Here is a 23,917-nt window from a genome sequence, read left to right on the forward strand (position 1 = left end):
GATAGATCGTTCTGGTTAGGCCCGTGATGAAAACCCCGCTCACGTGACTTCTGTTCTGGACGAATTGTTGTTCTTGTGCACCTGTATTTTTTAGGGACTTCGCGGGAAATCTTCTTGGGCGAATCTTTCCCGCAGCCAGTCAGCATTCTCCCCGTATTCGGGAAACATCGGCCTAATCCTCAGGAAGGTCTCAGGCCGGGCAAACCTGCAATCTGCTGAGTGGTCTCCTTTTGGGAGTGGCGCTTAAATCACCCATGTTGTAAACGGAAAGCTCGACAGGCTGGCGGTTTATAACATAGGGCATGCTACACACTTAGATTTTTTTGCCGAGATGGGCACCACCGAGCAGCTCGGCATTTTATTTTGCTGGAAATTCAGCAAAAAATATGTTTGTTAGCAAACTTCCCGTTTGTTAGCTGAATCTCGGCAAGTTTTTCACTGAGATCCAGCAAAATAAAATGCCGAGCTGCTCGGTGGTGCCCATCTCGGCGAAAAAATCTTAGTGTGTAAGCTTTATATTAGCCGCATATTAGTCTTATATTGCAAAAAAAAAGGCAAATTAGCGGGCTTGTTGGTTACTTGGGCAGTCTGTACTTCCATCAAGTAGAGAAGAATTCCGACCCAAATAATATCGAGTAACGGATAGTTAATTTTAAGAACGTTAGAACTGAGCAGGATTTTTTTTCGGACATCAATCAGCTCCTGTTTGTGAAAGTTCGTTTGAAATAGTTCGTTTATTAAATACACTCTTTGACGAGACAAATAAATAGCGTGAGCACATGTAACGAAAATAAATAAATAACATTAACGAGATTTGTCTTCTTTTTGTGTTGTTGTTTTGTTTCGCATTAACGGTACGCAGTCATCCCTCGGCTTCGATTGGGCGATTCCAATCGGCAAGGTTAACAATACCGTGATTGGTTGATAGGATGTCGTTGAGATTTGTTTTGCATTTTTCCTCCTAGAAAAGTTTCCTTTTTTTTTGTTCAATTTTTGGCTTGAGTATTATCTGTACATTTGTTCAATTGACTACTTAAAGAAGATGGTTGGTTTTCTTTTTTTTTGGTACATTTTTGGTGGGGGTTTTAGTAGGCGTGAGCCGAGTTCGACGACGAGCTGGAAGAGGACGATGAGGATGAAGGCGACGAGCTGGATGAGGATCCCGAGTTGTAAGCGGTGGCACTGTACGAGCCGGAGTTGCTGGATCCGCTGGATCCACTGGAGCTCGGGTAGTAGGAGCTGTAGGCCAAGTTGTGCGACGAGGACGAGGTGGATGGTTCCCAGACGCGAGAGTATGGTCCACCGGATTGCGACTCCCAGCTGGGTGCGCTGTAGCTGGACTCGGTGGTGGCTGGAGCGGGGGCACTGTACTCGGCCGTCGGGGGCATCATCGGCATCATCGACATCATGGGCATTCCGAGGCCGGATTTCTTAACCAGCTGGGCGACGAGGAATCCGAGCACCATGGTGATGGCCAGCTTGGACAGAATCAGGGCCTTCATGGCCTTGAGGCCGATCAGGGCGACGACGATTGGCATCAGGGCCTTCATCTTCAGCTTCAGCAGCAGCAGCACTGGAAGCAGGAGTTTCTTCTTCAGTAAATGACCACGCGATTCTGGGGGTGGTGGTGAAGTGCATGGCGATGCGCAAAGAAAGAGGAATATGAGAGGGTTGCGGATTAGTAAGTTAGATGGATTTTGATATACTTTTTGATTTGGTTTTGGGTATGATGAGTGGTGGTTCGATATTTGGAATGATTCTGATATGTAATATCAGTTTGGATGCTTGGATAATATTTGTTGTTTCAACCAGGAATCTATTGCTGATTGTTTGAATTCACCAGTGAGGTAATATATTTTGTTGGTTGGTAAAATTCAATAGCATGCAAATTTCCATGTTATTATATGTAGAGTTGATTGAATTGAATTCTTTTTGAGCAGACTTAAAATAACGTTCGTTTTTATTTTATTTTTTTCCTTGATTTGTTTAGCGTTGATCTTGTTTTCCGTACTGAGTAGCAATGCTCTCGATAAGTATTTCCTAACTGGAACATCCCGGGAGAAGGTTCCAGGGACATTTATTAAAAAAACACATTTACCGGTTCCCAAGAATCGACAATATATTTTAGAAAAGTCATGGTTAGTATAATGTCTTACTATTAAGAAATAGGTCATTCCACATGGAAAACAATTTTATGAAAATTAGATTTATTTTTCCGAAGGAAGTTGAAAGAAACCCCCTTTGTAATTTGAAGAAGCATATACTGGAAGCTGGGAGAAATATTCAGGGAAACAGGAAACAAATCGGGGTTCATAGCCTAGTTAGTAAAGGCACGGTATTACCAAGCCGAAGGCAGCGGGTTCGATTCCCGGTCCGGTCGAGGGAGTCTTGGGTTGGACATTTTCTCGACTTCCCTGGGCACAGAGTAGCATTGTGCTTGCCACACAATATACAAATTCATGCATTGGTATTGGCATCGAAAGCTCTCAATTAATAACTGTGAAAGTGCATTTAGAACACTTAGTTGAGAGCACGCAATGCGAATAAGAAGAAGAGGAAGCAAAGCGAGAGAAACATCCAATGGAAACCAGTAGAAATTATCCGCTATAAGTAGGTATAATGAACCGAGCCGCTGTTGAATTGCTTTCGAATTGTTGGCAATCTGGAAGAGTATTTTCTCGGCAATCAAACCCGGTTTATCGTCTCTACTACCAACGCGTTTGCAACGTTTCGGGAAGATAACCGAATTTAATCGCTAAATGACTGATAATCTTGGAAAATCGTCAACCGAGTTACGAAAAACTTTCATGGTAAATTGAAAGAACTTTCGAGAGATGACAGAATGAACTTCTGGTGAACTGGTGAAACTTCCGGAACAGGTGGAAAGGCTTCTGGAGATATTCGGAAGACAGTTACAGAATATTTCGGAAAAATCTTCCAATGTAAGCGAAAATAAACTTCCGTTCGATGTCGGTTACAACATCCTGGGAGGTCGGAAACCAAAACATTTTGTTGGAAAATACTTCCGGGGAGAGTCTGGAAAATCTTCCAAAGGAAATCGAAAATAAACCTAGGAGAACTCGATACAAAATTAATCTGCAAGTTAGAAATGCATATTGACAGAGAATCAAAAATATCTCAAAATGACAAAGTGATGCCAAAAATTTCTCTGCAATACAGCTTGATCGAAACGGAAAAAGGAAAAAGATAAAATAGTTTGTAAACTTCTTCACAACCTAGGAAAGAATACACATAAGTAAATGGGGAATTTTTGTTTTATGTCATCAACCACGTTTGTTGCAAAAAAGCTTGCAAATAATTTTATTTGTTTTTTCCTTCCACCGTTCCGATCAAGCTAAATATATTGCAAAGGTAGTTTATTAAGGTAGCCGTTGCAAGCGTTCTGTCTATATTGTTGGTTGGTCTCAATTTTTTTGAATGCCTTCTTATGGATTATTTACACTTGTGCTGGTGTGCTGGTGCTAGTGTACTAAAACTGTACTAAAAAGTAGTCAACATAATGTAAACAGCATGAGATTTCAGGAACAACTGAAATTCGTGCTAGGGGAAACGCTCCTATAGTTGCGGTACGTTTTTTTTTATCTAGTTCGTTTATTTGGAAGGCTCAATTGCGTTAGCTTTACGGAGCCGATAATTCATTGTTCACTGTGTGTAACAAAATTCACTTAATTCTATGTCTAGTAGGAGTTGGGCCGATTACTCGCGGCTTACTCGAGGTTAGAAGGGTACATTTTCGAAGGATAGGATCAGGGGAGGAGCTTGGGGTATTGTTGCGGTACGTTAGAAGCGTTAGGTTCCTATAGTTGTGCATGGAAACTCAATAAACAACTATATTATTATTATTATTTAACTTTATTAGGGAGGCTTTCAGCCTTGGGCTGGTTCGCCTCCAACTAAACTATTTCTAAAATCTGTTATTGCATAATTACTATAGATTTCAAGATTTTTCTAAAAACCTTCCCTTTCAGCGCAAATTCTGAATTTTTCTGATTAATTTGGAATACTGGAACCACTGCACAATGGTTCCGAAGCCCTAGTTAGCTGAATGAACATAGAAGACCAGCGCAATGTTGCGTAAAGTTGTAGAGCTAGTCATTTGCTAAAGAAACGAATTGTCTATCTCTTATGAGACCCGTTTATTTTTAATAACTAAATTAGATAGTTGAACATGCTAAGCTTGAAAAAAAAGACTTAAACTGGTCATATTATTTTCTTCTCTCTATATACAATTTTCACACTGCCGTACTCTAACGGAACTATCAATTCTATGCTTCCATCTCCTCATCTATCGTATAAAAATGACCACTTTAGTCTGTTATGTGAAATTAGCATCTTCAACTATGTAAATCGTTAACTTCACGCAGAAGTAATACAAGCAAAATAGTTAAAGAACTAAAAATAAAACTTTCTCCAAATCAGCAATTCCCTAAAACTAATGGCTTAGGCACAAATATTTATATCTTCCTTAATTCGGGCTAGGACCATTGTGCAAAGGTCATAAGTATCTTTTGGAAGAAACCGCAAGGAAGTCTAACGACAGTTACTCACAGGCGATGCGAGAATGAATTTTGGGAGATGCCGGAGGAAACTTCGGAAAAAATTACAAAGGACAGCCCTTGTACGCAATGGTGACAATAAATCTTATTTGCTAACTACAGCAGGAGCTTGTGTTTTGTGTAGGAATAGGAATTTGAGCGGGGTTCTCTCTTTAGTATGACGCACTTGACATAGATGGCCCCACAGTGACTCACGAAGAGCTACTGATTCCGATCAATAGCTGTGCCTCTTCTTTCTCCTGCTATGGATGGTCATGTGAGCTGCAGCTTGCTGCTTGCAGGCAGCCTTTCGTTGTGTACTGGAGAACACCACCGCTCACCACGCGGTGATTGAATACACACCGTTTGGTGAGACCGGATGGAATTCAACTTTGAAATCTGTGTTAGCGAAATCGCTTTCGGTGATAATTTTTATTATCATAGCAACAGTTGCACATTCGTGCAATTTTCAATAGTGACATTATTAAAAATTATAATGTCTTAACTTTAATAAATGCGTATGAATATTTCTGCGTATGAAATTGGTTCAGGGGCTGTTGAGTTATTAACTTTCAAAATCTTTCAAAATATTGTTACATGTTCCATTTTTGGTTTTCACAAAGTGTACGTAGTCCTACGTCAAAATCCGGGATAATTGCCTATGGGAAAGTTGGTAGAAATTCGCGGAGAAGTCCAAATTTCTGAAGAAGATCCGGAGAAATTTGGATTCCACGATAGATAGGAGAAACTTCCGGGCGAGGTTAGAAGGAATCTTCTGGTAGAGGTAGGTAAAAACTTCCTATGATGTCGTAAGAAAATTCCTGGAGAAGCCGGATTTTCTTATGGATTGTTCAACAGTAGTTTAAAATTTAACATTCTGATAAACCTATCACTGGATAAAAGTATAACGATACAGTCATGATGATATTTTCAGATCAGTGAATTTCAAAGATAAGCATCCATAACGTGCAGGGTAAGGTCAGAGATGTTCCAGTATAGATCCGGAAGGATTTCTGTATAAGTCTAGAGGACTGCTAAAATTCCTGAATGAAGTCTACACCGTTCGAAATAGTAGTGTAATTTTTTGTTACTATGATGCTATGATACTTAAATTTTTGAGACATGTCCTGAGATATTCCCTGAATTGTATGCAACCGTCGTTTACATGCATGAATGTTTGCATGCATGAATGTTTACATCACCAGTAAAATTCAGATTTTTTTCTGTGTAGAAGAATTTGAAAAGAATGTTGAGATAAGTTCATTGGTCTTCCAGGAAAAGTGCTGAGGGCTTTAGTTTAGTAATACCATAGAAGTAACTCTAAGACTAGAAGGTCTCGAAGAAACGTGCTCAACTTTTTGGCTCAGCTCTGGTACTGTCTTCCGTCACAAGCTAATCGATGCACCCCTCGAAACATAGGAAAATCCACGAGCCCCTCATTTTATCTGTCAAACTTTCATAGCGAATCAAAACAAACATAGTGTAGTACTAGAATTTCGACTAGAATGGGTTATGTTCATCAAAGTACTTGGAAGCGATAGGCTAGTCCAGTCTGAACCAATTTAACATCGTTCCACCGGTTGGTAGTACAGTGCTTGAGGAATACATATAACAATGAATAAATATGTAAATCTCACTGTTGAAGTTGGCATCTTTGCTATCTCAATCCGTTTGGAGCTTGTAAATTTTAACGGTAGATGGCAAATTGTTTCTGTCTTAACACTCCAAACACGATGCCTCTGGTAAAATGTGTAACGGTAAAAAAATGTTTAAACAATAGCTCAGCCAATTATTAATGGATGTCAAATCCATTGGCGCCATTTGAAACTTCGATATCAAAAGATTTAAAATGTATCGATAAATTGCTGAGCAATGATTTTTAAAGCATCGCCACAAACGTTACACATTTTACCGGAGGCATCATGTTCGGAGTATTAATAAGCATTCTTTGAAGAAAGTGTGAGAGAGGCCAGCTTGACATAGTTTCTTCGCTGGAAGACTTCAAGCTTAACAAAACATTAAGTCCTAAGTAACATCGACAGATTCTCTTCGTCGACTTTCTCTTTGCATTCTCACGGCCATGTTAATACATTCCCAGCTAATTTCAGCCCACAGATCGATGAAATCTCGATGAACATTTCAAATGGTCCTATCTGCTTTGATCGATTCTCTTCATCGACTTTCTCTTTTCATAACCACTGCTATGCAAACAGATTTCGCGCTAATTCTACCACATAGTTTGATAAAGGAGGTTCTTATCTAGCGTCCAAAACGTCAAATACAACAGGGAAAGGTTTTGCAGCTGAGTTATTGACGAAAGAGAAAGTCGATGAAGAGAATCGATCAAAGCAGATAGGACCATTTGAAATGTTCATCGAGAAATAAGCTATTACCTAGCATTTTATACGACAAACACGACAAGAAACGGTTCAGTACAAGAATCGATCAATGTTACTTAGGACCTAATGTATTGTTCAGCTTGACTTTTTAGATAAATGATCGTAGGTTTCCAAAATATTTCCAAATTACTTCTAGAATAAGTCCAAAGTGCTCCTAGAGTGAGTTCAAGAATCATCAATAACAGGGTTTGAGGATTCCCAGTACAGGTCGACCTCTATTTTTTAACATCCATCGTCAGTTTCTCGCAAAGAACAACTCACTCAATGAACTCATAATAACCAATCGGGGACTGGTTTTTCTATCCGATGTTGGTGCTACTATTTGTGATTGAATATTTATTTTCAAGACATCTACAATGGAAGTGAAAAGAAATCACCTTCGAATATTCGAGTCGAACTTGTATGAGTCTATGGGGCGCCAATCACGCTATTTCATAACTACCCAAATTTGATTAGGATCATATCGATCAAATGTTAAGCTACTGTTAAATAAAGTGTTCCGAAACCGACACATACGCAACAAGACGAAAAGTGCGTTTGGTTGAATTGATTTCATAATTACTTTTAACTGATTCTTATGTCAAAGAGATTGCCAAAGAGCTGGGTACTGCGGAGTCGTTCGATATTAATTTGCAAGCCAATGGAAACTTGCTTGAAAATTTTCTAAAGTTAAAAACTGTTTTGCTCGTTCTCAGTTGATTCCCGCCAAAAGCTCTGAGCCAGGAGGGCTCGAGCCCCCATGACTCTATCAAAGTTTGTTTAAATGCATTTTCACCACAGTATGTTATACTGCAATTGCAAAAGCAGCTGAGGCGTAAAAACTATCCTGGTTTATATACTTTCATCTCTGAGCTGCTGGTTTTTGGCTTTGAGCTTAAACTTGAGAATATATTATGAAAAAGTATGGAAAATTTTTATGAGATTACAATGGTTGACGATGGATAAGAACAGTAACTGCATTTGATGCTTCTGATTGTTTGGCTCCCGTTTGACAGTTCACATTGGCTCCCAAGTGACAAGCACATTGAGTGAGTCCGCAGTACTCAGCTAAAGAGTGATTGTGTCAGTGATTTCTTTTCAGCAGGAAAATTTTCCGCTATGAAGTTTTTTTTTTCCTGATGAACACATTTAGCGTATACGTATATGTGACGTAGTGTGTGTACGATAAACGTCAGCAATCTCTATAAGGGCTGCTTGTATGTGTTGGTCTCAGGACACTGAAATTTACGTGGTTTTTTTCATAATATGTAGGTTGGGAGTAACAAGTTAACAAATGGAGGACATCGACCTCAATTTACTCATTTTTGATTAACCTACTCAAAAATGAGTAAGTTTTGGCCAATATGAGATCCTACTCAAACTTAGTTAGTTAAGAAATAGCGTGTACAGAAGCGCTGCTGTGTTTGAGGAAAGCATGCATGCTCATTCACGGACAGAATACGTAACTCATGGACTGAGTCACATTTATTCACTTATTCAAAAATTCACTCACATTTCTAAAAGCGCAGGTTACTCAGCGCTATTAGAAATTGCTACACTGTAACTGGAAAGTACCCATTAATGGGCACAATTTCACCCATTTTGAAGTAAAGTTGGTTAACCCATTTAATGGGTACAAAAACCCATTAATGAGTATCTAATACCCATAAATGATTAATTGTCACCCATTAGTGGGTAAACGTTACTCATTTAATGGGTTAACCTACTATACTTCAAATTGGGTGAAATTGCACTCATTAATGGATACTATAATGCTAGAGTGTATAGCATGCTAAAAAAGTGAGTGAATGTGACGGAAATCTCTTTTTGTTTTTGGTTGGCATCTTCGCTATCAAAGTCGTTCGGAGATTTTATCTTTGACCGGTAGATGGCAAGTTTTGGCAAGGATCTTTTGACGTTTGTATGGTAAACCACGAGAGTGGTCAGTCTTCGCTACTGTGTTACCTGACTTATAACGAATATACGTTGTATACGAGTACCCCGAATACAACGTATGACTCGTCTAATTTTGCATAGCATTTGCAATGTAAAATTAGACGAACTATACATTGTATTCGGGGTACTCGTATACAACGTATATTCGTTATAAGTCAGGTAACACAGTAGAAGTATCTCCATGATAAATTCAGATGTTTATCAAGGTAAAAGCAAAGACAACATATCAAGAAGACTGGCAACTTTGTCTGAATTCAAGCGACAGATACAGTAGTGCTGCGCTTGAGCGAAGGTGGAAGCAACAAATTCACAAACCTTTCTTTAGAGATTGTAATGTTTGCAACAAATCGATTGAATTATTTACTTTTGAACGGCAGATGACACGATTGTGCCTGTCTCATAGCGGTCTTATAAGATAACGCGAGAGTTGCCAGTCTTCTTGATACGTTGTCTCCGGTTGAAGAAAAGCTGAAGAGTTCCAATTAACGTAGCTGAAGGGGATTCTTCAATAGCAAAATTAGTTTTACGGACTTCCAAATCCAATCTAGAGGCTTAAAGTTAATATCCAAGGACAGGTTTGGTGAAGTTCCTCAAACTCACAGGAGGTTAGCAAATACTATTGCCCTGTGACTTTAAATAGCCCTCTCCTGAAGTGAGTGGTGGTACCAATAAGGAAGACGTAAACAATAGCTCAGCAAAAAAGGAAGAGCGAACTTACGCGAGAGGATGATTTGACGTGCGGTGCTATTTGAATGGCTCCGGATGACTATTTTGGCCAAGGGATGAATCTCAAAATTCACCCAAATTGAGAGTGGCAACTATCCAATCTCTTTTTTTATGCCCTTTCGCTCACAAGCTAAGTAAGTCTCGATGGAATGATTTGTGAGGAGGGATTCTACTTCTCAGAGAAATCCCAAGTAAAATTTTCGGATTTATTATGGCTTTGAAGAGGTTTACAAGGCTCAGAATGGACTTGAAGACCATAATAAAACCAGAAATGTTGCTTGGGATGCTAAGCTTGGCTCATTTCAGGTTCGCGAGTGTCTGTTCCAGGACATGTTCTGAGAGCATCTAGAGTGATGATAAACAAAAACGTCAAGTGTAGGTCTAATGGATGTCCTGTTTAAGTTTATTGGACCCACAAATCAACACTTGAAGTGATGACAATATATTCAATAAATTTTCAATTTCAAAAATCGAGCAACGACATTTTGATATATTTAAGCTTTATTTTTTTTTCTTGAAATTACTCTTTAAATTTGTTTGTATTTTTTTTCACAGAAAAATATTAATCTCTTCGACTTCGTCTCAGACGTTATTTCGATCAGAAGTCCGGAGAACTTTGAGATTAGAGCGTAATTGCTTTTGTAAACAAACACGACAATCGCTGATTTCTCGCCAATTAAAGCTCAATCTAAAAAATTAACGACACAAACAGGTAGAGAAATGATTCCTCTATCATTTGAAATGGTGTGTTCGCGAGATTGAGTTTCAATTTATGATAAATCGGCGATAGATGTGTTTTTTTTTTTTAACAAAAGTAATTAAGCCCAAATCTCAAAGTTCTCCGGAAGTGCCGTTTCCGTGATACATTTTCTTAATATTCAAAAGATGCCATTTTGAAAAATTCAAAATGGTTGAAATTTCGAAAAAAAATATTAATCATTGCTCATAACAAACAATTATGCAAGGTTTCAAGGAAATCGGAGAAGGTCGAGTCGAGGTCATTTGGCATGAACCTGGTCAATAGTAGAAATACTCAGAGGGAGAGATGGGCAAAGAGAAAATTTTGAGCCAAATGAACATTCCCATTAGAATTTGTCCGAGGATTTCTTATTCTTACTAGAATAAATTTGAGAGTATTGCTATCGAACAGAAATTCAATCACCTTTATGTTTCGTGTGCTTCTCAAATTCAACTAGTTTTTGGAATCAAAAACAATATTCTAACTCTATTGATTAATTGTTCTTAGTTGGTTAATTAATGGCACCAAGAAATGTGCAAAATATTGCGATGCAATCAATTATTATTTTGCACGTAAATCGAATCAAAAATAAAAGTCATGTGAAATGCTGGCTTCTAGCAAGGGATGCAAGATAATTTAGTAACAAATCCCTGCTGCCAAATTGTATTTTGGTGATCCGCCTATCTCTTCCTCTGAGAATTTCTAGTAAATAGCATATGCAATAGAGTTAATAAACTATATACAAAGCAAAGCGCTTGCGTTCCCTTTGTCAAGAAGAGGAAACAATCCGGGGACGAAACTGTCAAACTTCATAGCTTTTTCTCGCTTTGACAGTTTTTCTCTGTTAGGAGCAAAAGATGTGTCGGCAGCGCTATTCTTCTCTTTAGTTTTTTGACATACAGTGTATCTCAAAATTGAGCGTACAGATGTCCATACATTTTAGAAAAAAAAAACAGCTTTAAAAGCAGAATTTAAAGGGATACGTTTCTGAATTTCTGGCTGCTGAATCATCCTAAATTTATCAATTATTGGTACAGTGTTGGGCTTATTTGGTTGCGTTTATTAAAAGTAAGAGCTTTTAAGAAAAACGTTAGAAATTTACTTACATTAAAGTTAGAATTTACTTACATAAGTTTATGGGGTTACACCGAGAGTTTCCAAATAAAATCTTCAGGCTACCATGACATTTTTAAATTACTTACAGGTTAACCCCTGTGAGCTTAAAGAATGAGTGGAGGAAACTCAATGAGTTTGAGGATTTCCTATGCGCAGGGATGATGCATATATTATATCACGCTCTAAAAGGGTAGGAGGGATATAAATTTTGTTACAAGCAATGCTTTAGGTATAAGAAAAAAAAATGCACTATTTACAGTGACATAATTAATGCTTGATCCATGAAGATTACAAATCAAGATACAGAGGGACATCTTTACTAGGTGTTATATGCCCAATTCAGTAGCGCTGCTCTTGGCAACTTCACTATGAAAATCCGTTCATTGCTTTCATTTGTGCGTGGTAGAAGGCGGGAATGTTGTTAGCTCTCGGCCTTTAAATAAGAAAGCACGAGAATATTCGTGAGAGTGGCCAGTCTTCTTGATATGTTGTCTTCGCTAGAAGGTTTTCGTGGTAAAACGAGATGGTTATTATAAAAAAAAATTACATTTGGGCTGAAAAACTTCTAAGGGTGTCAATCGCATGTTTAGAGGACTGTACTTGGCCATATTCAGAAGACTTCCAGCACAATCCCTAGAACTTCCAGAGTGAGGCATCACATTTCAAAGAAATTTACAATAATTTGACTTTCGTTCACTCCAATTCGCAAAAACGTAGTTTAAAACGTATTTTCTTCGAATTTCCAGGAAAATCTTTTCGTATAAGAGGAAAATCTAGAAATGTTTCACTCAGTCTATAAGTATACTCCTAGACTGAGTAAAATTTTCGTCGAGTTTCCTCAAATGCGAGCAGATTTTTTTTAGAAAAGGGTGAGACATTTTACTCAGTAACCTACGATTTTTCCAATTTTGAGTGAAAAACAACTTAAATTTGAGTCGATTTCATCGGCCTTATATGAAAGTGACTAATTTTTCAATATTTTCCATAGATAGGGATTTTAATGTTTTGCTTAGTCCAGGATTTCGACAAAAAGTTCTTGGCACGAATGAAACTTTCATTACTATTGACTGATGAAACGATCTTGACATGATTTCACTGAAATGCTTTACCATTTCAAGCACTCGCTAAATATTATTATTCTCCCGCAAGGTTACTCCCAGCTGGATGCTCTATTCCACATGCATTTCAGACCATCCACACATGCAGCCATTAGTCCGTTTCGAATACATTCACTTCCGTCTCAAATCACACCTCAACCACTTCGACACACGCGTCCTAATACCCACCGGTGGCAAGTCCCGCTGGAACGACATCAAAGCTAACACCCTTATCGGCACGGTAGGTCACGACGGAATCCTCCGGCAGTTGCACCTTGAACTCGTGCGTGGCAAGCACCCGGGCCACCCGGTCGAAGATCACCTTGTCGACGTTCTGTTCCTCGAAGGCACGGGCCTGCTCCTCCCGCAGTCCCAGCACTCCGTCCAGGTAGATCAGCACCTTGCCCTTGAGGCAGTTCATCACCGAATCATCCGAGAAGCACTCGTTCACGATCGACGACAGCAGCTGCTCGCTGGTGGCGATCCTTGGCGTGGCATCTACCACGAGGTTCGAGGCGATCGATGCACACGACACCGCACCGAACAGGGCGGCACTCAGCACCACTAGACACGTGACCGATTTCATCTTCGCACTTTTCACTTTTGCACTCACTTTCCACCCCCGATTCTTGTTCTTCTGTTCGTCTTGCAGACCAGTGCGCCGGAGGACCGAAGCAGCTACTCGAAGTCGGATTCGAACGCAATTAATTCAGTGCGTGTTGATTAAACAAATGACAGCAAGCTAATGATAGTGTATTTGCGACTGTGCGAGTATTTTATACCACCGCTCACTCCCGAACGAAGCCGTTGGAAAAGTGACCCGCGGATCCGTCCAAAAGCAGTCCGTCCCCGGGTGACACTACCGGACCACGGAAAAGCGAAACACCAAATAAGCGCGATGGGCCGTTTTTGGTCAAGCTTTTGTTCGATCGAGTTAGTTGCGTCGGCGTCGGGCTGCAATCGTATCGCTTGGAGTGTACTCATTTTTCGCACTCTGGCCGAGTCTTTCTTTCACCTGCCTGTGTGTGTGGCTCAGCTGAACGCTAATGTACCATTTTATTAGGCTGATTAGTATTCCTGTTGCGATTGCGATGGTCCTCCCCGTCCGTCCCCGTACTCGCTTGCATTCATGGTCCTCGCGGTGATCAATGGCGATGAGTTAGTTATGTATGGTGCGCTTATGGTACGGAAGAATTTCGGCCGCATTTGCAAGAATCACTTTCTCCCGGCTGGGTGGGTGAGGAAAGTTTCAGCTTTGCCGAGTTATGCAGGGAAGAGTTTGAATGATTTGTTTTGGGTAAGGCACAGCAGAGAAGATCCTCGTTACGTAACACGCGGAAGTCCTGCTGCAGGTGAGCACGTACTTTTACTTAATGAGTCGGAATTGGGTTGACGTTTATGATCGTGAACATAAATTTCAGCAATCCGGTGGACATATCCGTCTCGAAGTTTTAATTTAATGATAAAATACGATTAAATGAAAATTGGAAGTTTGTAATCGAAACATGTATTAACCCATAATAAAATACCAACTTCCCAGACATTTATTAGATTTTAATACCTACCAAAAATTAGCTACCTCTTATCAACATCAATCACTGAAATGTATGGATTGCTGCATTTTTACACTAGTGAACAAGCATGGAAACTTCCTTCTTAAGGTTAATTAAGGTTGAAGTGACAATTGAACGCTCACTCAGTGGCACACATAGTACACCTACTTTATTGGTGACGCCAATTCACTGTGCAGTGGTTCCTAGCAACACCTGGTTCAAATTCGTCAACATCTTGAAAATGAACAAAAAGGGTTTCCTTCGATCCATTTCCAGACTAAGAACCAGTTTAAGTAAAACTGGATAAATGTGTAAATGAGTAGGTCTACGCAAAATATGGTAACGATCAGATATCAGTATTTCCGATTTAAATGAAACTTTGTCTATCATTACGGAAGAAGGAAATAATAATCTTCCATAGATATTCAGACCATTTTGGATCAAGCTTGAAAAAACGAATCACAATAACTACTGATTGCTCTGAAATGGTATCTAAGACAAGTTGTAGAAAATTGATTTAAATACATGTAAAAATATACATTGACAAAAATAATCAATCAATCATTCGAATCGATCCAAATTATTCAAAAATGTTTTTTTTTTAATTTTTTTAAAACTTTGTCTTGGAAAAATGGCAGTCTTTGCAGCCATTTATGCAATATTTAGAAAACAAAAAATATTTTTCCCAGTGCACCGTTTTTATATATACAGAATCACCCCATAAAGGCTTTCTCAGTCTTTTAGTAGAAACGATTATTTGTTTACGTTCCCGACGTTTCGACCGTTTGGTTGTGGTCTTTCTTAAGGGTCGCTAAAAAATGTATTGCACATATATAACATATAAATTAAACATAATTACACAAATAATTAACTCACTAATGTCTATCGTTTCCCGTTACAAACTTTTACGAATCGAGGACAGCGTATATGTAGATTTTTCATGACCTGTCTAATTTAATTTGGATAAATAATCGGTGCGTTGAAATGGTATTTTGTTCGTTGATCATACTGTACTTACTGTTAATTTTTAGGAAATTTTTAAAGTGATCTTTTGCACAGCACTGCAACGTTTGTTTTAAATAAGATGGTGGGACCATCAACAAAAGGGGGGGAGGGGGGTCACCGTCATTATTTATTTACGGTGGGTCATGATCATCATTGTGAGCCAATTGATATTGAAGTGTCTGATCTGATAGGAACTCAGTTGTGTTTCTTCTGCGTGTTGTTGACTTTTTGATTGTGTGTAACAGACCTGCATATGTGCTGTTAAGTCCTTGTACATCTGTACGGTGGTTGACTGTGTTAGATGTGTGTGCTATGTGACACATTTCTAATATTGGTAATGTTGATATTTTGTTTGTTTTGTCCAGAATTTTTGGTTGTGTTAGGTTGAACATATGGGATTCTTCGATGATGTGCTTGATCATGGCTGTTTTTTCCTTTAGGTTATGTATCTCTTCATCTGTGTTCGTGTGGTTGTTTTGGATTAGTTTTGTGTATTGGTTTATATTGCTTCGATGTCCACTGATTCTTGTTTTGAGTTGGTTTCTCGTCATCCCAATGTACGTTTTCTGGCAGTCTACACAGGCTAAGCTATAGATAACGTTGCGTTGGTCGAGATCATTAATTGGATCTTTGACCGGTCTAAGTATGTTTTTAGTGTTTTTTAGTGTTCTATAGGCGACTTTTACCTGTGGGTAATCATTCTTGAGGAGGCTGGCTTTTCGACAGTGAACTGCAGATGTTGGTTGTATTCGTTGAAAATGTTCTGTGTATATTCGATTTGCTCCTTTGGTAGTGCCAGGATGAGATCATTCACGTATTTTTTGAGAACTGGAACTGGGAAGTTTAGTTTCTTGGTGACAGTCCTTAGGAGGATTTCCATTACCAATTCTGCCAGAATTGGAGAAAGAGGACTGCCCATAGCTGTTCCAAATTGTTGTTGGTAGTATTTGTTGCGAAACTGGAAATAGCAACTGTCGATACAGAAATTAACCATCTCGAGGAAAAAATCTGGGTTTATGTTGGTTGCTTTCCCTATAGTGTCCCAGTTCATGATGATATCGTGTTCGACCAGTTTCTTCGGTATGTTTGTGAAGAGGGAGACTACGTCGAAAGATACTAACACGTATCCGGCTGGTAGCGTAACCGATGTGATGTAGTCAACGAACGTGAAGCTGTCGGTGATGTTGTATTCACTCTGGAAACCATTTGACATAATTGTTGCGATGAACTTCGACAGGATGTATGTCGGTGCAGTTATGTTGGGTACTACTGGGCGCAGGGGGATACCATCTTTGTGGGCTTTCGGTTGACCGTATATACGTGGGCAGGTGGCCGTTTTGCTTGTGAGGCGATTAGTGGTTGTTTGGTCAATCAGTTTAAGATCGTTTAAACGTTTGACTATTGCGTTGTTCCTCGGTTTGCCAACTCGAAAGGGTACTCTGACGCACTAAATGGTGAAATTCATCGTGAGAAATTTTCCTGTCATAAAATTCACCTTTGCGAGAGAGTCCGCTTTCTCATTGCCTGGGATTGAGCAATGTGAGGGGACCCATAGAAAGGTAATCATTTTGATCTTTCGACCAGTACACTCATCTGCTGAAAAGAAATAAGATGAGTGCTTACTTGGTTTCATCGTATTCGGTCTCAATCGAACTGAGACTATCCGAGAAGATGAAGTAATGGTCTGCGGGTATGTTGGAAATCATCCCCAATGCGAAGTTGATTGCTGCCAGCTCAGCAACAAAAACGGAACAAGGTTCCTGGAGTTTGCGGAAGGCGCTAGAGTTTTCATTGAAGACACCGAAGCCAGTGGATCCATTGAGACGTGACCCGTCTGTAAAATATCTTTTCACGCAATTGACGTGTTGGTACTTTTCAGTAAAAATACGCGTGATAATAATAGTTCGAAGTTGATCTGGAATCCCATGAATCACTTGTTTCATGTACAGATCATATTCAATTGAGGAACTGCGATTGGTGAAGTGAGCACGGTCTGGAGTGTAACGGTATGTAGTGGTGGTAGATTCTCATAAATCGAGATTGTGTGTTCAGCCCAAGAATTTCTTCAAACTGTTCAATTACACTAGTTTACAAAACAACATAAAAAGTGTGAACTTTAGTGGTTGACCAACGTTTCTAATGCAAAATCCTACGCTGAATTCAATGCCGTGGTCAGAAAAAAATAAAGTAGAGCCATTTTTGAGATATACAAAAATTTTGATTTTTTGAATTTTGGACAAAAGTACGATTACTAAAATGTCAATATCTTTGGAACTAGTGCACCAATTTTAAATCTTTTTTTATGAAAGTGAAGCTAAACAAATTTGCTATCGTTTACTTGAATATTATGTCTTAATTAAAAATCAAATTTTGCAGTCATTTAAAAATTTACAGCATTTTTTTTTTCCTGCGAATTTTCCATAAAAATCTTGCTTTAATCAACATTTTTAATAGGATAAAAAGATTTAAAAAATCATTCCATAGTTTATTCTTAAAGTCCATTCAAAACTGGAGAAAATGAGCCTTTAATGGATGAAATCGGTTGGAAATTGTCGAAGTTATGAATTTTTTTGTAAAATCATGGAAATTGAATGTTCCAAGATTGGCCGTTGTCCCGCTCCTAGGTTCATGCACCACTTCCAGTAAGCCTTTCTGCGGACGTGTACGCATACGGTGCATTTCACTAACACTACCAGCTGTCACGCAAAATTAAATGGGATATTTTCAACAATATAATTTACGCTAGTGTTTGTGAGAACGCTTGGCGAGAACCTAACGCAACCAACTCAATTTGACAGCTTTCTTTCTTTAACATTGCTTAACGATGTATACGACAAAACGTGAATTCAAGTGTAAAAATGATCCTCAAAAGTTTTGTTACGCGTGTGGCAACTATATATTTACAAAATCGGTCAATTTCACTGCTTCGTTGCAAACTGCATACAGGCTTTATTTTAAAATTGATCCTGGAGACTTTGACGAACCGTGGATTCCAAAAATATTATGTAGTTTGTGCAAAACGTGCTTGGCTAGGTGGATGTCAGGCGCAAGGTAAATTGATTTTTTGAATAACTTTCATATAAACAATTTATGTACAGCATGGTAGTGCTTTGTTCTTTCCTGATCGACATTATCTTACTTCATCTATTTTTGATAAGTGTTAATGTCTTACTTACTAACTCACTTATTTGTTATCTGTCAGTCGCTATTTGTCCTTTGACATGCCCACCATATGGCGTCGACCGTTTTGTCATGCAACGGATTGTTATTTCTGCTTGACAAAAGTTAAGCAACAAGGACGTCACAAAACAGTTGAGTATCCACAAGTGGCTTCTATGACAAAACCTGTTCCACATTCAAGTTCGGTCCCGTATCCTGTTTATCCAAAGCGGAAACGAGCGCCCTCTGTTGAATCGACCGTTACAAAAAGTGAGGAGGAATTCAAGGAGGAATGCGAGGAAGACTTCGAGGTGGAATTGGAAAGAAACCCAAAACTGTTTACACAATCCGAATTTAATGATTTGGTGTGAGATCTCGACTTATCGAAGGAGAAATCCGAATTGCTGGCATCACGCTTGAAAGAACACAACATGTTGAGCAAGGAGGTCAAAATTTCTTGTCACAGGAATCGTCACAAGAAATTTGACAAATATTATTCTACAAAGGACAAGGCATGTTTTTGCATTCAATACAGTTTTGACACCAGATGAGGAAGAAGCGTGGAAATCGTTCCAGCGTGTTGTCACAACCTTTTAAGGAAATTTCAGAAGCCCAGATTATGAGGAAGCCGTCGATGAATTGCTCAAAAATTATGAGAAAATAGGTTTAAATCAAAAATATTGTGTTTGTTACATATAATTAATTTCAAATCCTTTTATTTCACTGAACACAGGTGTGAATATGTCTTTGAAGATACATTTCCTACATTCTCACATGGATTTTTCCCCGGAAAATCTTGGTGACGAGAGTGATGAGCACGGCGAACGTTTTCACCAACAAATGAAGATGACGGAACGTCGTTACCAAGGGTTTTGGGATGAAGCAATGATGGGTGACTATTGTTGGTTTCTGATTCGAGAAACAAGTTCAAAACATCGAAGACAAAGTCATTCGATTCTCAATCATTTTTAATAAGACCTAAATAAATTTCTTTTGTATCAACTCGTTTTTTTTATATCCTGATATGCCTTAATCAAATTGATATGAAGAGAAAAGAATCTCCCATGAAAACTTTACATGCGATTTGGATGCTTACAACGACACCTAGAAAAGGAACTCTAAAGCTGTTGTATTTCAGCAACATTTTTAAGTGTTTTACAAAAATGCTCATAACTTCGACAATTTCCAACCGATTTCATCCATTAAAGGCTCATTTTCTCCGGTTTTGAACGGACTTTAAGAATAAATTATGGAATGATTTTTTGAATCTTTTCATCCCATTAAAAATGTTGATTAAAACAAGATTTTTATCGAAAATAAAAAAGGAAAAATAAAAAAAATGCTGTAAATTTTTAAATGACTTCAAAATTAAATTTTTAATTAAGACATAATATTCAAGTGAACGATGAAAAAATTATTTAGCTTCATTTTCATAAAAATAGATTTAAAATTGGTGCACTAGTTCCAAAGATATTGACATTTTAGAAATCGTACTTTTGTCCAAAATTCAAAAAATATTTTTTTTTGTATATCTCAAAAATGGCTCTACTTTAATTTTTTCTGACCACGGCATTGAATTCAGCGTAGGATTTTGCATTGGAAATGATCATCACCTTACCGTGTTCAAAAAAGCTGTAAACTAGTGTTATAAGTGTGTTCGTTACTCCGCATTTGATTAGTATTCTGAGAGAGAGCTCCCAGAAATGGTTCTGTTGGAGTTTTACTCCTGCCAGAACCTCGAGACTCATGTTATGCGTTGAGTGCATACAGCCAAGAGCAATACGCAGACAACGATATTGAATTCGTTCCAATTTTATTAGGTGACATTTTCTTCCCGAGAGAAAGCAGAAAGAGCCGTACTCTAGAACAGAGAGAATTGTTGTTTTATAAAGAGTTATGAGGTCTCCCGGATGAGCACCCCACCATGTGCCGCAAATTGAGCGAAGAAAGTTGATCCTCTACTGACATTTTTGCTTCAAATACGTAATATGGGTATTCCAAGTGCACTTTGAATCAAACCAGACCCCAAGGTACTTGAAAGACAATGATTGAGTAATGTTTCTGCCCAAAAGATTAAGCTGCATTTGGGCTGGGTACCGCTTTCGAGTAAACACTACCAGTTCAGTTTTCTGCGGTGAGAATTCGATCCCTAGATTCCTAGCCCAAGAAGACAAGTTATCTAAGGAACTTTGTAATGGTCCTTGCAAGTCCACGGCATGTGGACCTCTTACGGAAACCACACCGTCATCTGCAAGTTGTCTAAGCGTGCATTGTTCTGCCAAACAGTTGTCGATATCTTTGACATAAAAGTTATAAAGAAGAGGGCTGAGACATGAGCCTTGGGGCAGGCCCATGTAGCTAATTCTGGAAGTTGTCAGTTGTCCAAGGGAAAAGTTCATTTGCTTTTCCGACAACAAATTGTACAAGAAATTATTTAAAATTCCAGAAAGTCCACATCTGTGCAGATTGTCTGACAAAATTTAAATGGAAACTGAATCAAAAGCCCCCTTAATATCCAATAATACTGAAGCCAATTGCTCCTTGTGCGCAAAGGCCAGTTGAATATCTGTGGAAAGCAGCGCTAGACAATCGTTTGTTCCTTTTCTCTTGCGGAACCCAAACTGTGTATTTGATAGCAAGTTATTTGTTTCGACCCACTGATCGAGTCTCCGAAGGATCATTTTCTCCAACAATTTCCTAATGCACGAAAGCATCGCAATCGGACGGTATTAGTTATGGTCAGACGCTGGTTTGCCAGGTTTTCGAATGGCTATTACTTTGACCTGTCTCCATTCAGGCGGTATAATGTTGTTTTCTAGTAAGGAATTGAATAAGTTTAGCAAGCGTTTTTTAGCGATATCTGGGAGATTTTTCAGAAGATTGAATTTAATCATATCGCTTCCCGGTGAGGAGTTGTTCGATGAAAGAAGAGCCATAGAGAATTCCAGCATTGTGAATGGTCTATCCAGAGAGGTGCCGCTCGGAGACGCTTCTCGAAGAATGTGTTGTGCTGGAACTGAGTCCGGACAGACCTTTTTAGCGAAATCGAATATCCATCGGTTGGAGTGTTCTTCACTCTCATTAGAAGATGAGCGGTTACGCATGTTGCGAGCCACCCTCCACAAGGTGTTAATTGAGGTTTCTCGTGAGAGTCCCTCGATGAAATTGCGCCAATAACCGCGTTTTTTTTCTTCTTTGATTAATTGTTTCAGCTTTGCCTCAAGCTTTGAATATTCCTCGAAGGATGTGGAGGTTTTGTGTCTACGAAAAGCTTTGAAAGCATCAGATTTTTCTACATACGATTTTGTGCATTCTTCGTCCCATCCAGGTGTGGCTGGTCTCCTTTTAAAGGATGCACTTGGAACTTTTCTTTTTTGTGCTTCCAGAGAGCTTTTGTATATCAAATCGGTGAGGAATCGATATTCTTCCAATGGTGGGAGCGTATCTATTGATTCGATACCGATTGTCACCGCCGTTGCATATTTCTGCCAGTCGATGTTCGTTGTAAGATCAAATGGAACTCGAGATGGTGATGATTGGCAAATGATCGCTGCCATGGGGATCATTGATAACCTTCCACAGACAATCCAATGATAGTGATCTTGAACACAAAGATATGTCGAGTCGGCTTTCTCGAGCCTGAGGTTTAGCTATACGTGTCACTTCACCAGTGTTCAAAATAGTCAAGTTGAAATCGTCACATAAATCGTAAAAAATTGCCGCTCTATTGTCATCGTAAAGATCGGCCCACCCAGTACCATGGGAGTTCATATCACCTAGAAATAATACTGGGGATGGAAGAATCTATGGAAGAATTGCTTTCTAGAGAGCTGAGCAAGGAGGGAGATTCGCTCCGCGGAAGAGAGAGAGACCAACGTACCGTCGCACGGCTTCGCGTACTACCCAACAAACAATTTTAGCTGCAGATTAGCTTATACAGCCAAAATTTGCCTTATGCAGCTAATTTTTGCCTGTATAAGCTAAGCTGCAGCTAAAATTGTTTGTTGGGTATGTTTCCGCTTTGACCGCCCGAGATGGAATGAAATCTTCTCCTCTTTGGTTAAAATCCGAACCGAGGTACGCGATTGGCTTCGTACTCCTACGGTCCGAGCTCCCGAATGTCACGGTCCCCGGGGTTGTAACGGGATGGGGACCTTACCGACGGCTTTTGGCGACCGTCGGGAAACAATTCGCTAAGCAGAAATTTAGCGTCTTCACTCTCCTCCGTTTGACTACCTACAAGAGGCGAGTCTTCGCTGTGCACCCGCGTCTGATCTGACGAAACAAGTGGCTTTGATGACGCCACGAAGCCAAAGTTCCGGCGATGATGACTGCCGAACTCGTCAAAAATCCAGCCCGTACAAAAAAGCCCGTTGAACGAGCTGTCCAACGCGAAAAACACGAAATTACAAAAATGCTAATGTTTAAAAGTTTTTTACATATTACCTTTTTGTACGATAAAACATTAAAAACGCAGATGTCTGCGACGCAACTACTTTGAACAGTACAATTAACCTAAACGTACAAAAAACACACGTTAAATAACTGAGCTGGCTCAATTAACTCCTTTTAAACTAATCACCTTAGAGTACGTAGATTACTTTAACAGAGTCCACATTACGAACTTAAAAACCGCGTCAAACACATCTGCTTTCCAGCCGATTCGTTAGCGAAATGGACGAGATTAGAAGTTTTGTTCCCCAAGAAACCACAGGTTTTCTTCAAGATAAAAGGATCGGATATGGCGCGAAAACATATGTCGATTAGCCATCTTATTTATGTGTTCATTTGATTACTATCTCTTTCGCGTATTTAGCAGTTCTCCTCTTTAGCCATCTTATTTATTGTTCCATAAAAAACGCTAGCTTGCTATAAAACCTTACAAATGTATATACAAAGCTAAATGTAAAACATAGCTTAGACACAAACCAGCTTCTTCGCACAAGATTACAACCTATATGACAACACATGTTACCTAATATTTACAAATTCCTTTCTTTTCCACAATCTATACCGCCAACTCAATTGAAAACAAACGCACAGCGTTACAACGCAAAACACCATCTTTGATCACACCGCCGTTGGGACATCTCTGCCCTGGGTGAGCGGATCTCCTCCGCCTGCCCCTGGTGGGGCCCTGTCTTATTCTGGACACAGCGAACTGTCAAGCAGCAACTCTGGTCAGACGCAAGCCTCCCACTTGTTTGATATCAGCGAGTTGGAAGACTTGAGCTGTCCTTCCGAGGACGTTACCACCAGCAGACACCCTGTTCCTGCTCTAGCAGTACCCATCAACTTTATCCTCCAGTGAACGGTTTTCTGAACCACCTCGGCGACTTGGAGATGCTTTGCCACAGCAATCCATCCTGGGTGATAGCTCTCCAAGAAGTTAACAAGGTGACGGTAGACCAGATGGATCGTTCACTTACCGGAAAATACGCCTGGACCCTCAAAAGAGGTAGTAATTTTCGCCACTCCGTAGCCATCGGTGTTCTAAGGAGCATACCTTTAAACGAGATTGACCTGGGAACTGATCTTCCCATAGTTGCTGTTCAATTGGAGAAGCCGGCAAACATTGCGATTGCTAGTGCATACCTGCCATGTGGGAGAACTACAAAATCTGTCAAATAAA

At 39.3% G+C, this 23,917-nt stretch overlaps 1 protein-coding gene across 2 annotated transcripts; it reads right to left on the reverse strand.

Annotated features, from left to right (window-relative positions):
- Nucleotides 1-715: 715 nt before the first annotated feature.
- Osi20 (DUF1676 domain-containing protein Osi20) lies at nt 716-13,458 on the reverse strand. 2 transcript variants are annotated; one of them, XM_065220869.1, is made up of 2 exons: nt 12,758-13,458; nt 716-1,573 (listed from the first exon to the last, which is right to left on the reverse strand). In XM_065220869.1, the coding sequence occupies exons 1-2, from the start codon at nt 13,152-13,154 to the stop codon at nt 1,086-1,088; spliced, it is 885 nt and encodes a 294-aa protein (XP_065076941.1). In that variant the 5' UTR covers nt 13,155-13,458; the 3' UTR covers nt 716-1,085. The 2 variants fall into 2 exon arrangements, with proteins under 2 accessions (XP_065076941.1, XP_065076933.1); XM_065220861.1 differs by having other exon boundaries at nt 716-1,615; nt 12,758-13,456.
- Between the last annotated feature and the right edge of the window lie 10,459 nt (nt 13,459-23,917).

The sequence above is a fragment of the Ochlerotatus camptorhynchus genome, unplaced genomic scaffold, assembly GCF_037179485.1.
Source record: "Ochlerotatus camptorhynchus isolate MF236.1 unplaced genomic scaffold, CSIRO-AGI_Acam_v1.1 ptg000011l, whole genome shotgun sequence".
Lineage (NCBI taxonomy): Eukaryota > Metazoa > Arthropoda > Insecta > Diptera > Culicidae > Ochlerotatus > Ochlerotatus camptorhynchus.